The sequence below is a fragment of the Phocoena sinus genome, chromosome 3 (assembly GCF_008692025.1).
Source record: "Phocoena sinus isolate mPhoSin1 chromosome 3, mPhoSin1.pri, whole genome shotgun sequence".
Taxonomy (NCBI): Eukaryota; Metazoa; Chordata; class Mammalia; order Artiodactyla; family Phocoenidae; genus Phocoena; species Phocoena sinus.
In genome coordinates, this window is record NC_045765.1 from 139,997,444 (window position 1) to 140,013,532 (window position 16,089).

A 16,089-nucleotide genomic window follows, 5' to 3' on the forward strand; every position below is an offset into this window, starting at 1 on the left:
TCAGAACATTCTCACTTGATGAAAGATCACTTAATCTCTCCTCTGTAACCAAAAAACAATGGTTTTAAATTCAGTAATGATATGTTTGTTCAAAGTTTGGCCCTATTGATTGGATATCATGAGGACCCTTGTGAGGTAGTATGGACAGAATTTTAGCTATAGTTTGTAACTTAAAAAAATTCTTAATTTTTGTTTTCAAAGATAATACTGATAGAATTAGTATAGAATCTGTATGTGTAGTACACAGCAGTGACTTATAGAAACCATATTCTGACTAATAATTCTTTATGAAGTATCTATATTTAAAATGATTAATTGATTTACTCTTTAAGTTACTAATGATTGTTTAATCCAATTGATATTTCCTGTTACAGATTGTATGCTGGTCCAGAGGTAGACATATGGAGCAGTGGGGTTATTCTCTATGCTTTATTGTGTGGAACACTTCCATTCGATGATGATCACGTGCCAACTCTTTTTAAGAAGATATGTGATGGGATCTTTTATACCCCTCAGTATTTAAACCCTTCTGTGATTAGCCTTTTGAAACATATGCTGCAGGTGGATCCCATGAAGAGAGCCACAATCAAAGATATCAGGTGATAAAGCAACTTGATTATCAGATCTAATAGTATCAGTGATATAAGTGAAAGAAAATTTTGCAGAACAGTATGTACAATGTAATCCTGTTTTTATGTTAAAAATAGTGTATAGACTCATTTATTTTATTTTGATATTTAAGAACACATACTAACCCGGCTGCTTTAGGGAAGTAAGATTGGTAGGAGGAAGGGCTTTCACTTTTTTGCTTTTGTTTCTTTATTTGTTTTGAAATTGTAGCAGTGAACATTATATTACTTTTTTTTTTATTCCATACATCTACAAAGTTGCTTTAATGAAATTCCGAATACAATATTTTTTATTAAAGTAAATGTGTATACTGTAACTAAAATAGAGGGGAATTCACTCTTAGCTAAGTATTGTAATAATATACTTGGGGTTCAGTAAGGAAAATATAATCTCTTCTAGGCATTTCAAACAGGATAATATCTGATCAGAAAAATAGGTGCTTACAAAATAAGGTGGAGGAGTTAAAGTCAGAAGTGGGGGAAGGGTGCTTTGATCTGTCAGTTTTGTCACTCCTCACTAGTTCTTAGGACACCAGTAAGTTACTTTTTTTTTTTAACTATTTTTTAAATTCAAACAGAAAGTCACAAAAATTATAATCATCCTCATCAGTTCACTCAGTCCCATGTAATTATTTTTTTTTCATCTTGATCTTTTGTTAGCACTTTTATGAATTCATCAGTTTTCCATTAGAGTTCTGAAAATGCTTATTCGTTCAGTTCAGCAGTATAGTCAGTTACCAGAAACCTGAACTTGTCAATGTATTACTTTTGTGTGTGTGTGTGTGTGCGGTACACGGGCCTCTCACTGTTGTGCCCTCTCCCGTTGCGGAGCACAGGCTCCGGACGCGCAGGCTCAGCGGCCATGGCTCGCGGGCCCAGCCGCTCCGCGGCATGTGGGATCTTCCAGGACCGGGGCGTGTCCCCTGCATCGGCAGGTGGACTCAACCACTGCGCCACCTGCGAAGCCCAGTGTATTACTTTTTAATTTAAAAAAAGAGCTAATAAAAAGGACCCTGGTTGGGTATTAGATTTGGTAGTGATTCTTTAAGATTTTCTATAGTATGCTTCATGTTTGACTTTTACATATTCTCATGGGGACTAATATTTTTTCGTAGTAAATTTCTGTGTTGCTATTTGAGTTCTGATCTTATAAATTATTATATTTTCCCCTTTTGTTCATCTCAGGGAATGAGAAAATTTTAATTCAATCAATGACATGTTTGTTTTTGTAGTAGTATACATTGAATTACATATGAAATTACTGTTTTGTAGGTTAAAAAGTCCATCAATTTTACCAGTTGCATATGGTTCCACGGAATAGTTTAAATAAGGCAAAAGTGATGATGACAAATCTCCTTCTCAAGTTTGGGCAGGTCATTTCTGATGAAGATTTTTAAAAAAACTGCAAACTTTGTTTCTTCTACCATCATTTTTCTTTCCTTTTTTTTCCCTTATGGAAATTTCTCTTTTGGTCTTCTAACGGCTAGACAGCACACTTCTCTGAGATGGAGGGCGAAGGAAGAAAGAAATCAGACGTATATCTGGGAATAGTAAAGAAGAAAGCATTAGGATAATGAAGAAGAAAGAAAGATCATATGTAGAACTTAAAGCTTGATTCCTAAAATAGATAACTAATAAGGACCTACTGTATAGCACAGGGGACTCTATTCAATACTATGTAATGACTTATATGGGAAAAGAATCTAAAAAAGTGGATATATGTATATGTATAACTGGATTCACTGTGCTGTACGGCAGAAAGTAACACAACATTGTAAATCAACTATATTCCAATTAAAAAAAGAAGAAAAGAAAAAAGCTTAATTCCTTTCCATTTACTCCATATGCTGCAGACTAGCTAAAAAACAGACTGTGAGTGGCAGGGCATGACTTTACCACTAGAGGAGAAGGACTAGTCATTCTGTAAAATTTATATTTCAGACTGTCTTAGTGAGAGGTGCTTTTTCTTGTGTTTTACATGTTTTTTTCCAATTTAAATGAAATATGTGACAATTGGAAAAGACTTAGAAAACACGAAAAAAATTAGAGAAGAGAATTAAAGTGATTTTTAATTCCATTACCCAGAATATAATCATTGTTCTTCTGGGTGTTTTCCTCTCTTAATGTTTTTAGTTTTAGCATATTTTTTTTTACATAGTTCAAGTCAAAAATATCCTTTTATATATGAAGTTAGGAAATCCTCAGTTCCTTCATTAAAATAAGGGGATATTATCTTCACAGAGTTGTTTGAAAATGAGGTGAGATAATATATATGAAGTGTTTAGCCCAAAATCTACCACATAGTAAGCACTCAATGAATAACAGTTGTCTATTTTTGTTGTTGTTATATATTTTGTCACTTAACATTATATCCAAAGAGTATTATAATGAATCCACAGACTAATTTTGTTCTCTTTCTGAGCTGGAAATAACATGGTCTTTGCCATTGCCATTTGTTCCAAAACTTTAAAGTGTAGACACTTTGTTTCTGGTTGCTCCAGGAGTGTTTTCTCCCTCTTAAAATCAGAGGAAGGCTGGAGAATTTCCCTTAACATATACAATGAAATGTGAGCCAGAAGAGGAAAATCTCAGTTTTAAAAAAATGATAGGGCTTCCCTGGTGGCGCAGTGGTTGAGAGTATGCCTGCCGATGCAGGGGACACGGGTTCGTGCCCCGGTCCGGGAAGATCCCACATGCCGCGGAGCGGCTGGGCCCGTGAGCTATGGCCACTGAGCCTGCGTGTCCGGAGCCTGTGCTACGCAACGGGAGAGGCCACGACAGTGAGAGGCCCGCGTACTGCAAAAAAAAAATAATAATACAGTATGAGTATAAATATAAATGAATTCATATCCTAAATTCCCCCAAACTGTTACTTTCAGTCTCATCTCTCCTCGAAGTCCTTCTGACCCCTGCCATTTTCTCTCAGGGAACATGAATGGTTTAAACAGGACCTTCCAAAATATCTCTTTCCTGAGGATCCATCATATAGTTCAACCATGATTGATGATGAAGCCTTAAAAGAAGTATGTGAAAAATTTGAATGCTCAGAAGAGGAGGTTCTCAGCTGCCTTTATAACAGAAATCACCAGGACCCTTTGGCAGTTGCCTACCACCTCATAATAGACAACAGGAGAATAATGAATGAGGCCAAAGATTTTTACTTGGCGACAAGCCCACCAGATTCTTTTCTCGATGATCACCACTTGACCCGGCCCCATCCTGAAAGAGTACCATTCTTGGTTGCTGAAACACCAAGGGCACGCCATACCCTCGATGAATTAAATCCACAGAAATCCAAACACCAAGGTGTAAGGAAAGCAAAATGGCATTTGGGAATTAGAAGTCAAAGTCGACCAAATGATATCATGGCAGAAGTTTGTAGAGCAATTAAACAACTGGATTATGAATGGAAGGTAAGAAAGAAAGAGCATTCTGATTATTAGCACATTTGACAAACCTGTAGTCTATATAAGGTTTTATAGAAGAATTCCTTTTGACTTTGTTTTTCTCAATACCATATGCTAGGTTGTAAACCCATATCATTTACGTGTTCGAAGGAAGAATCCTGTGACAAGTACATTCTCCAAAATGAGTCTACAGTTATACCAAGTGGACAGTAGAACATACTTATTGGATTTCCGTAGTATTGACGGTATGTACGTCACACAGAACAACATAGATGACATATTAGACCTTTTTACCTAATTTGGCATTTTAGTAAATCTTTGATTCTTTTGAAGCTTCTTGAATTGTTCCTAGTAATTCAATAGCAAAAGAACATAGAATATAAGATTTTGTGCCTTTGTTGACGTGAACATTTGTGTATCTTGTGAATAGTTTATTGTCCTTTTAAGATTATCTTCTAAAATCCTTAAAGCCTGATACAGCCTGATCCTAAAGTGATAGTTTCTGCTACATTTCTGTTTTTTGTAGTTCATTTTGGTAAGATAAAATATTTTATTTAGAATAAATGTTGACTTCTAGTAAATGGTGCAAAATCATACCATGGTTTGAAACGTACATTAATTCAGATCTCCCATGCATATACACTCTTTTTATTTTTTTTTGGTACGCGGGTCTCTCACTTCTGTGGCTTCTCCCGTCGTGGAGCACAGGCTCCGGACGCGCAGGCTCAGCGGCCATGGCCCATGGACCTAGCCGCTCCGTGGCATGTGGGATCTTCCCGGACAAGGGCACGAACCCGTGTCCCCTGCATCGGCAGGCGGACTCTCAACCACTGCGCCACCAGGGAAGCCCCGACTCTTAAAACTAATTTACCTTATCTACTAAAAAGCCTGATGGAACACATTTGACTCATAATTCAAATAAATATCAATAATAATTCTACCCCAGCATTATGAAAGGTTATAGCTGTGTGTGTGTGTGTGTGTGTGTATATACATAAATGTTCTCTCACAAACAGAACCTTTTTTAAAAAAATAATTATTTTTGGCTGCATTAGGTCTTTGTTGCTGCGCGTGGGCTTTCTCTAGCTGCAGCGAGCAGGGGCTACTCTTCATTGTGGTGCGCAGGATTCTCACTGCGGTGGCTTCTCTTGTTGCGGAGCGCGGGCTCTAGGAGTGCCGGCTTCAGTAGTTGTGGCACATGGGCTCAGTAGCTGTGGCTTGCGGGCTCTAGAGCACAGGCTCAGTAGTTTTGGCACACGGGCTCAGTAGTTGTGGCTCGTGGGCTCTAGACAGCAGGCTCAGTAGTTGTGGCGCACGAGCTTAGCTGCTCCACGGCATGTGGGATCTTCCAGACCAGGGCCTGAACCTGTGTCCCCTGCATTGGCAGGTGGGTTCTCAACCACTGCGCCACCAGGAAAGCCCCCCGGGAACCTTTAATTAAATAGAAGTTTATGGCAATTCTTCATTGGCCAAATCAATTGAATTAAGATATGTTGCCACTTTTGTTCATTTAAGATTATATGGAATTATTAGATGAGATTTACCTGTGAATTTTTTGTCTTCTTTGTAAACTCAAAGATAGTACCTACATAGTATCAGAAAGACACAGTTTTGAGCTATGATATGTTGGCTAAACCTGTTTGTCTATGTCTAGACGGTATTTTTCTTCTAACACTTACTAACACAGTCTGAGATACAGAATGGGTTTTATTTTTTTCCGTTATATTTGGATTAAATTCATGAACCTTGGGGCTTCCCTGGTGGCGCAGCAGTTCAGAGTCCACCTGCCGATGCAGGGGACAGGGGTTCGTGCTCTGGTCCGGGAGGATCCCACATGCCGCGGAGCGGCTGGGCCCGTGAGCCATGGCTGCTGAGCCTGCGCGTCCGGAGCCTGTGCTCTGCAACGGGAGAGGCCGCAAAAGTGAGAGGCCAGCGTACTGCAAAAAAAAAAAAAAAAATCATGAATCTTAGGTTTATTAGTACCTGGGTTTACCAATTGAACGGACATTTACTGTTTTTATATTGTGTTCCCACCTTAGGTTTTCCTTGATTTTTGTTCATTGGAATTGTTGTTCTTTTATAAGATCTTAAATCAAATATGAAGACAAAGTGGAAGAATGAAGAGCACCAAGATGAGAGTTAGGAGACTTGGGTTCTAGATTTACCTCTCTGTTCATTTGTCACTTAACTCTTAAGGGGTTTATGTTTTCTTATCAATAAAATGAGGAGTTAAATGAGATGATTTCCAGGGTTGAAATTTTAAGTGCATTTATTCTATGATTTTACTATAGAAAGATTGACTTTTATTGCGAGGGAATGATGTTTATTAAGCCTCATTATTAGTTTATTGGGCTCTCTTAATCCTGGATTGTAAGACTGATGAGTAGCCAAATATGTACCCAATCTTAATAAGTCATTAGGGGAATACATTGCTGTGTGTAAAAAAGGCAAGTGGCATAATACAGATTCATTGCTTCTATTTTAGGAGGTATTCAAAATAAACATGCTCTTGATAGCTGGTCAGTGATCTCACTTAAAGAAGCAAATTAAATACTATTAAAATTTTCGGGAGGGTGTCGTGGATTATAATAAATTGAATTTTTTTTTTACCCAGATGAAATTACTGAAGCCAAATCAGGGACTGCTACTCCACAGAGATCGGGCTCAGTTAGCAACTATCGAGCTTGCCAAAGGAATGATTCAGATGCTGAGGCTCAAGGAAAATCCTCAGAAGCTTCTCTTACCTCATCTGTAACGTCACTTGACTCTTCTCCTGTTGATTTAACTCCAAGACCTGGAAGTCACACAATAGAATTTTTTGAGATGTGTGCAAATCTAATTAAAATACTTGCACAGTAAACCTAAAACTTTGCTTATTTCTTTGATAGCAATAAGCATGCATAATAAATCATAGCCAAATGCTTCCATTTATAATCAAGTTATACATAATTATAACTGAGGGTTGGCCTTTCGGAATGCAGTTTGCACAGGGACTGGAACATGATTAATAGTTAAAAGCATAATGTGCAGAAATGAATTAAGATAATTTTGTTCATTGTTCGGTAGGCATATAGAATAATATAACATACACAATGAATTATAGTTCTCTCAGGCTCACTTGATTTTTGGCTATTTTATATTTAGTGTATACAGGGCTTTGTCAAATATTAATTTACCATAAAGGCCTTCATATATTAATTACGTGTTGATGTGTTATATTTGCTTCATAAATTTATTCAATAAATATTTGCCTAGAATCCCCAGAGAACTTTATAGGTGATTTTGTTTTCTGGGCTCCTTAAATAGCAAGTATCTTCAACAGTAGGGACAGCCTGGATGATTCTTCCATATCCCCTCCTTAATATTCTTATTATTCTGTAGTATATGGTAAGTCACCTTAAAGATATTGGACACATTTAAATTTTTTTCTTTCATTTGTTAAGTCCAAAAACACACAGAACTTATATATTCAGATACTCTAGGCACTAAGTTTAATTTTACAATTTGTCCCACTATATTCTGTACATAAATTGCTCTTTTTGTCACAAGAGCTGTGTTGCATATACTGTAAATAAATCATGCTGGTTTTGCCAATATCACAAAGTCCTCTGCTCATCATGTCAGTCAGTATTAAATGTATGCAAAAATTTCTAGTCATTGAATCATGTATCTTTTAAATTGATTCAGTGCATAGAACATGTCTTGCAAACTATTTAAATGCTCAGATATGACTTTTTTTCCTAGACTTCATTATGGACATTTTTTAAAAGAAAAGTTGAAAGGCTGTAAGGTGATCACATGTGTATCTACCACTTAGATTCAACATTTGTTAACATTTTGCCATATATGCTTTATCTATATCTGTATATAGATACAGTTATATATATATGTGTGTGTGTGTGTGTGTGTGTGTGTGTGCGTGTGTATATGCTTTTTTCCCCTGAACCATTTGGATTTTGCAGATATATTCATCACGCCTCAACACTTAAAGCATCTCCTAAAAAAATGATGACATTCTCCTAAAAAAACCCATAATACCATTAAAAATTAATAATTCTCTAATGCCATCTAATCATGCATATTTAGATTTCCCCTGTTGTACTACAAATTTATTTCAAACCAGGCTCCAATTAATGTTTATACATTGCATTTGGTGTCTCCTTCATCAGCTATTACTTTATTATTGTTTTGATAAAATATGGAACAGATCAGTTAGTTCTTCTAAATAGTAACATTTGCTTTGGATTTTAGTTACTTTTTAAAAAGTAGCATTATGGAAACTGCCTAAAGTTGCTTAATCTTCCTAAGAACTCTGATTTATATTTTCTTTCTCTTGCTCTTAGTATAATGCATTACGTAATAGGTGTAAGAAAAAAATTTAGTCACCTCAGATAAAATTCGTATCATGTGTATGGTAATAAAAAATTACTGTGTCACCCATAATTGCCTTATACTATATTTTAACTTCAAGAAGAATTTTTTGGTATTATTTTTCCATTGCAATGGAACTATCTTTTTTTCTCTTTTAAGATTCTTTGTATTGTAGTATTGTTTTTGGCACCTCTGTAACCAGATGATAATGTACTCAAATGTCATGATAGCTTGCATAGTTACTGTAGTTGTAGATTTGGCTCCAGTACCCCTAGAAACATGCACTGAATTGAAAAGAAAAACCATGCTTCCTTTTGTCCAGGGCTTATTCTATTCAACTTAGAATCTGAAAGCTGTATAAAATTATAGGAGTTCCATTTAAATATAAGTTCAAACTGTATTTATAACTTGTATGTGGCCCTCTGTTTTGAGGATATTGACTTCATGTAGGCTCTAAATGCAGCATTATGTTCCTAATGTTAAGAACAGAAGACTGTATTTTTAAAGCTACAGATTTGTATATAGAACTAAGACATCGTTGTAATGTCTCTATAACCTGTTGTGGGGAGCAGGGAAAAAAAGAGGAACCAATTAAATAGGACCTTCTAAAAATTGTTAATTTTGTAAACTGCTTCTTTTAAGTTATTGTGGTTCCTTTTAGTTACTGAGTTTTATTTTGAAGATATTTAAATATTGCACTTGTACAAATAGTATAATAAATGCACAGACTATTGCAGTAAATTCTTTTTTTAAGCTGGGATATTTGAAATGACAACTTTTGGTTGAGTATGTCAAGGTTGCATCAGAGTTTTCAGAAATTTACTGTGGTTTGCAAATTCTTACTAATTGAAGATGTAAGGGAGTCAATGCAAATGATTTTTAATCTTTTTTTATTATCTTTTCAGCAATTTATATTTTTTGTGATTTTATGCAACCATATTTTTACTTTGTCTTGACAACTGAAAGATGTATAAGGTTTTTGCCAGAAATGTACTGTATACATAGTTTTAAATATAACAGATTTTACTGATATGTAAAATTTTTGCCATTAAAATAAATGATTTCTCACTGAGAGGAGCTTTTCTACCAGGTTGGGGGATATGGGAGCTTAATATATCATATCTAATTTAAAATAATTTCACTGAAATAAACTCCATTGCTTTTACTTTGATTATATTTTTTCTTTGGATGGTTCTGTAGTTTTTCAGAGTTTTAAATGATTTTGTACAAAACGTCCTGCCCTCTCACCCTGCCCCCTCCCTACTTTTTGACCTTGTAGTGATACCATTCACACTGAATTAATGACTGGTGGACTATGGGTGGATGTAGAACTCCATGAACCTTTGGAATGAAAGAAAAAAAATGTATTTAAATCTTTTCCCTTTAACTCCTTCCATCTCCCCCATCCACAACAGAAATCATATTTTCATCGTGAGTTCTCTTCACTAGATGAATGAAAGTCCACATAAAACATAACTATAAATTGGTAGTATGGTAGAAATCAATCTTTGTGGTACAATATTTCTGAGACTTGTTCATGTATGTCTTGACCAGAGTATATTTAAGGATACAATTTCAAATACTTTGATTTGGAAAACGGGTAATAAAGAAAAACATCATTTTTCATCGGCTTACAATGTGCTTAACTTTTTTAACTTCTGGGAAAACTACATGGAAAAAAAAGAGGCACTTGTTATGGCTGACCATCTGTGCACTTTTTAAACAATGTGCCTAAAGTATAGTGCTTGAACAAATTTTAGCACTTGAACGTGGTGATTTTTGCCTCATCTAAATTAGTGAGTTTTTGTTTCATCTAAAAATTAACCACCTGAACAAAATATTAAGTTATATACAATAAAAATCAGAGCAATTATCTTTGGCTGCTAACATTAGATTTGGTTAGAATTCCACTCCTGTTAGAATTCAATCAGTATGAAATCTTATACGGCGTTGTTGGCAGGGCTTGTGTTAGATTGCTGACATTCTGAATCCTTAAAATAGCTTGATAATTTTAACAGAACACAGTACTAGACTGTTACGAACAGCACATAGATTGTTCTTTTAGGGAACTTAATTACTCTTAAGTAACCTGACTGAACAAAATTGTACAAGAAATTCTCTTGTCTGAAAAATAGTTATTGAACTGTTCTATTTATTGTAAACAAATGGGCTGTTCTATTTATTGTGGATGACAATAAACGTTAACTATGACAAATGTAGAGGATTTCTAGCAACTATACAGACAGCATGGGAAATTATTAAATATATAAATAGATGCATTATGATCACAGACCAAAGTAAGTAGGAAAGTGGTGGGTGAAGTGTGAAAACTTAGTGTTGGAGGTCGCCTTTACTAGGGTAGAGTGGGTCAAGATTAAGTTATTTGAGAGATTTAGGAAAGACTCCTTTTAGAAAGGGGTACAGCTTCGAGCACCGTCTAATTATTTTACTCTGCAAACTATATCCCCTCATAAGGCAACTATGAACCAAGCACTATGAATGTGACCATAAGGCATTAATCCTGCTCTGAATGCCTTGTTAGGGAGATATATATATTTTAAAGAGTTTTATAGAGGTATAACATATACAGAAAAGTGCACAAATCATAAAATATTTGGCTTGCTGTATTTTCAGTGTTTTAGGTTTGCAATGAACATGGCCATGTAAACCTCTAGCCCAGATGAAGTAACACTGCCACCACCTTAGTAGTGTCTTTTTTATTAATATCAGAAGCGATATAATATCAGAAGTGGTATACTATCACTTCTGCCCTATCCTACAGGCCACACAGAACAATCCTGGTATGATGGAGGAAGGAACTACACAAGAGTATGAATGCCAGGATTAGAGATCATAGGTGGCTATCTTGGAGGTTGGCTACCATAATTGCGTATTGCTCATTTTGAAAAAACTGGTTCACTTCCACAGTTCTTACCAATGTTGAAACATTTAATCCAACAATATAAATAAAAATCGCATCTGATACCACCACTGATCTCACTGGAAAAATCTGAAAGTACTGGGAAGCTGGCAAGCTCACTGTGGCAAATACATGTTTTCCAGAATGATGATTTTTGCTTAAATTCTTGAATTTTATCATTGGTAACTCTCAATTGTTTTCCTTGATGTAACAGGCTCCCTTTGTTCATTTTCACAAAAAGGCCTGTCAGACCCAAGCCTGAAAACCAGCAGGGGTGTCAGCCCTTCTAAGTAAAAATTGTATTCCACAAAAAAAGCATCTACTTCAGTTTATAAAGCAATTTCACGAGTGCTTTTATCTTGAGACATCATACTTCAATATACAGCAAAAGTACTTTGTACCTCCCATTTTTGTCACACAATATTAAAAAAAATGTGTGTACTCAAGGGTCATTTTAATAAAATAATTTTTACTGCTTCTTCAAGGACATTGAGGGACTGCCTCTTCTTTTTCTTACAATGAGTGTGTACAGTGGTGGAGAATACAATGACTACTAGTACAGCTTGGCAGCATTGCCCTGATTCGGGCTGAGGTGCCAGTGGTTTTAGCCACCATTGCTTTTGCACTCTCAGCGCAAATGTCAACATTGTGAAAAAGGTAAATGACGTCTTCATGTTAGTATGAAAATAGGGATAGTTTTGACTTTAAAAGGATCTTGACGACCCTCAGGTCTGAGGATCACCTTTGGAGAATCCTTGCTTCCTATCAGTGGTTCTCAATGGGGTAGGGGTGGGGGGGGGTCCATCTTTTTCCCAGGGACATTTTCTCATGTCTGGAGACATTTTTGCTTGTCACAGCTGGTGGGGTGGGCGTGGATGCTAATGGCATCCAGTGGCTAGAGCCCAGGGATGCCGCTAAACACTCTGCCCTGCACAGGAGAGGCCCCCTTCTCCCAACAAAGAATCATCCCGTTGGAAAAGCTACAGCCTTGAGGTTGAGAAAACTGGTCTACAAGAATGATCCACAGCGACATTAAGAAATCAAAACGACCTTAATTTTTCAATTTCCTAAACACTTCCCCGTATTACATGTCCCCACTTTTTAAAAATTTTCACGACAGCTACTTTCGGGCCATAATTCTTTCTTCTTTAGAGAAATTGAGTCCAACTTTTTGCGGGTTTTTTTCCCCAACGGTTGAGCCACGGCCGTACCCTTTTTCACTCGGGTTTGCCTGTCTTCAGCGTCTGGACGACCTCATTAACTAGGTTGTAAACTTCTTTAGGGAGAGTCGTGAGTCAATGCTCTGGATTCCCCCCAAATCGTTTTCCCGTGCCTCTTCTCCTTTACCTGCTGACTGGATGGACCTCGTAGTACCGCCAGGGTTGTCCTCTCCGCGCGCACTCAGCCGGCGCAGCCGTAGTTTCCCGCGCTTCCGAGTTGTGGGCGCCCACGCGCCGACGCTCTCGTCTGCCGCTAGAGGGCGCTCCCGGCCCGGGCGGCCCGGACTACCAGCCTCGGCGGGTAATAATGGGGTGGGGGCGGCCGCAGTGACTTCTGGGATTTGTGGTCCCGGGGAAAGGATTGCGTTAGAGAAAAGCGCTGAGTCGCCTCTTCCCTGCCAGCTTCTCTGGACTGTTCGCACGACCCAGATCGGGCAACCCCTATCTTGGGACACCCTGCACCTACGGCAAGCAGGTAGGAGGTCGGGCGTGGTAATTTCCGTTTCCGGTGGGCAAAGGGCAAGCGGAATGTAAACACGGGACCCGAGGAGTGGTCATCAGGTAACAGGGGTTACGGGTCTGTGGTGGAAGCGGGAGGAAGTTGAGGAAAGCGAGGCTGGTGGGTCTTGGGGTAACGGGAGAAAGGAGCTTCAGAAGTCGGACTTGAGGCCCACCGCGGGTGTGGCAGAGCCTGGACGCTAAGGTTGGTCTCTAGGGACCAGCAAGTCTGGGGATCGGGCCCTCCCTGGCACCCGCGCCCGGGGCGGCTTCCGAGACGGGCGGTGCGGCTTTGACCCGTCCTGAGCGGCGGGAGGAGCGGAAGCGAGCTGGCTTTGCCCCCAGCGTGGCAGGGGCCCTCGGCCGCGGGCGGGGCTGTGAACTCGCGGGTGACGTCCTGAGCAGCCTTTATGAACTTCGCTCTTCTTTACTGTTGTGCAAAATGAGGGGAAATCGCTAATGCTGTTTTCTCCTGTGCGGTAACATTTTCGGGTAAATCGGTTCTTGAATTCCTCACCTTTGACTACATCCCTGTACCCGGAAGGATGCTGTTTTCATTACCTGTTTGTGTTCATCAGGTTTCTCGTCTTGGGTGCTGCATTTTACGTCTCAGTGAAGAGAAGCATTCTCTAGCTTGTGGCAGGGTATAATGTCTGTATTATTAGTTCCCACACTTCTTGGTCCCTCACATTGCCAACTTGGAAACTTGTAGCCAGAAAACTTAATCATCCTCATCCTTGTCTCCTTTAGGGACAGTCATAAATACAAGACTTCTTTCTTATCTTGACTTACTCTGTTATCTCGTGAGACCTTCCTAACGATTCATTCTCTCATGTTGTTCTCTTTCTGGGCCTCCGGACTTGTGTTCCTTAGTAACAACACTTAAATTTTCAGCCATTTCTTGGTTCTTTCCCTAAGTTACTTGCAGTCATCTTTAAACAGAGGAAACTCATTCTTCTTTATTATAATGGGTCTGGGGAGAAAGTTTGGCGTTGTCCTGATTCCCTAGTATAGCTTATAATCCATTACTCCTACAGGCTTTTCTAGAAATCTCTGTTCCTGTGGAAAGCATGTGGTTACCCGTATCAACCTGTACATTTCTTGATTGCTGTAATTTATTGGCACTTTGTCAAATTCATTAAGAACTTAGGTACATGACCCACAATTTTCTTACCCCTCCAAAATCTGCCATTATCTTGGGCCTTTCCATGTTAGTGACCTCATAGCCAACCTCAGTTTTTTTGTCTCCTTTATTCTAGTGGTTACTTATACTTTACTGCAGCATGTGTATCAGTGATAAAGATCTTAATATCTGCTAGAACTTACTTGCTATTTCATTTCTCTCCCTCCCTTACTCCCACAATGCCCATTCTTTGATAGTTTTATGGAGACCTCTGCTTCATTGCTTTTCCTTATCTCGATAGTTGATCAGTCAGTTGATCATAATCTTCTTGGGGTTATAAGCTCCTTTAAGAATGGAATGAAAGCTTAGAGACTCTTGTGCAGATTGCACACAAGCATATAAAAATGTATATAGAATTCCAAGGGTTTCTCAGTATCTTTAAACCCATCCATGTAACTAGCAAGAGCTCTCGATCCCTCAGCAAATCCCTTCTCTAAATAAATACTTGTTCAGTTCTTCCAGGGTTTCCTTTAACTTTGTTCCATCAGTTATGCTGTCTCGCTTAGCCCTTATATTTGTATATTACTGAAGATTTACAGAATAGTTTAACATTTCTTATCATTCTGATTAACCCTATAGTTCTGTGAATTAAGTCATTTCCTAAGTTTGAATCTTTCAGAAACTGTTTATGGAAAATTTCAAACATATATGAAAGGAGAGAGGAAAGTACAGAGAATCCTGTGTACTCACCACCTAACTTCATCGCTTATCAACTCAAAAGCAATCTTTTTATCTATATCTCTCTTCTATTGCACTCCCCACTCCTGCTGATTACTTTGAAGCAATTCCTAGATATCGTGTAATTTCATGTAAAATATTTTAATACGTATTCCTAAAAAATAAGCACTCTTTTTGTCAACATAATCGCAATACTGTTATACCAAAAAAAAAAGGTGGAACTTCTTAATATTATCAAATATGAAATCATTGTTCTGATTTCCCCTATTATTTCATAAAGGTTTCCTCCCCATTGGCTTGTTTGAACCTGTAGCTAAGCAAGCTCCACATATTATATTTGATTTGTGTGTTTCTTAAGTCTCACTTTTCTTTTTTTCTTGAAGAAACCTGGCAGTTATTTCTTGAAGAAGCCAGTTTTTTCTTTAGTTTCTGTTTCTTGCTGTCTGCATCTCTGACATCTTATTTGGCGTGCTCATCTGTATCCCATATTTCTTGTAAACTGGTAGAGGTTTGATCTGATTGAGCTTTAACTTTTGGCAGAAGTACTTCATGGATGCTGTGTCACTTCCATCAGGAGATACAATTGTGGACTTGTCTTTCTTTATGATGTTAGCAGCCTTCAGTGATTATTGCCTAGATCCACTATTTTAATTAGGGGTCAAAAAATGATGACAGTCTAATCCTATTATCCTATTATCCTTTCTTTTGTTGGAATACTTCTATAAAAGGCCAAGTTTGAAATTTAAAGCTCTTTCCTTGTCATTTTTCCAGAATGGCTTCCTTTGGATGGAAAAGGAAGATTGGTGAGAAGGTCTCAAAGGTCACTTCCCAGCAGTTTGAAGCTGAAGCTGCTGATGAGAAGGATGCAGTTGAGAATGATGAAGGGAACTGGCTTCATGCCGTTAAACGGAGGAAAGAAATTCTCCTTGAAGGCTGTGCTGAGAAAAGTAAACAGCTGAAGGACGAAGGAGCCACTTTGGCTGAAAATAAAAGGTATGTTTTTAGAGTTTTCTTTTCGAGAACAGTTTTGGTCTTTGGTAGGACAGAATACTCCTCAGATCATCCAGAGATCTACAGTCAGGCCTTTGTGCATTTGACTGGTATCTCCCTTGTGGTGCTGAAGAGTTTGAGAAATTAAAAGTAGTGCTGAACAAGAAGCACGTTTTAAAAATTCTTTTCTTTG

At 38.0% G+C, this 16,089-nt stretch overlaps 2 protein-coding genes across 8 annotated transcripts in view; both read left to right on the forward strand.

The window, feature by feature from the left end:
• PRKAA1 (protein kinase AMP-activated catalytic subunit alpha 1) overlaps nt 1-9,583 on the forward strand; it is a 46,531-nt gene extending 36,948 nt beyond the window's left edge. For 4 of the 5 annotated variants that reach the window (XM_032627255.1, XM_032627259.1, XM_032627258.1 and 1 more), the window contains 4 exons: nt 375-599; nt 3,556-4,042; nt 4,155-4,281; nt 6,651-9,583. In XM_032627255.1, the coding sequence (XP_032483146.1) occupies nt 375-599; nt 3,556-4,042; nt 4,155-4,281; nt 6,651-6,895 (1,084 nt within the window). In that variant the 3' untranslated portion in view covers nt 6,896-9,583. Of the gene's footprint in view, nt 1-374; nt 600-1,901; nt 3,262-3,555; nt 4,043-4,154; nt 4,282-6,650 lie in introns of those variants that run through there. The other variant, XM_032627260.1, reaches the window with a different exon arrangement.
• Nucleotides 9,584-12,695: 3,112 nt separating this feature from the next.
• TTC33 (tetratricopeptide repeat domain 33) overlaps nt 12,696-16,089 on the forward strand; it is a 32,334-nt gene continuing 28,940 nt past the window's right edge. The window contains exons 1-2 of one of the 3 annotated variants that reach the window (XM_032627265.1): nt 12,696-13,022; nt 15,678-15,899. In XM_032627265.1, coding sequence (XP_032483156.1) covers nt 15,679-15,899 — 221 coding nt within the window. In that variant the 5' untranslated portion in view covers nt 12,696-13,022; nt 15,678. Of the gene's footprint in view, nt 13,023-13,060; nt 13,109-13,141; nt 13,251-15,677; nt 15,900-16,089 lie in introns of those variants that run through there. The other 2 variants (XM_032627264.1, XM_032627266.1) reach the window with 2 other exon arrangements.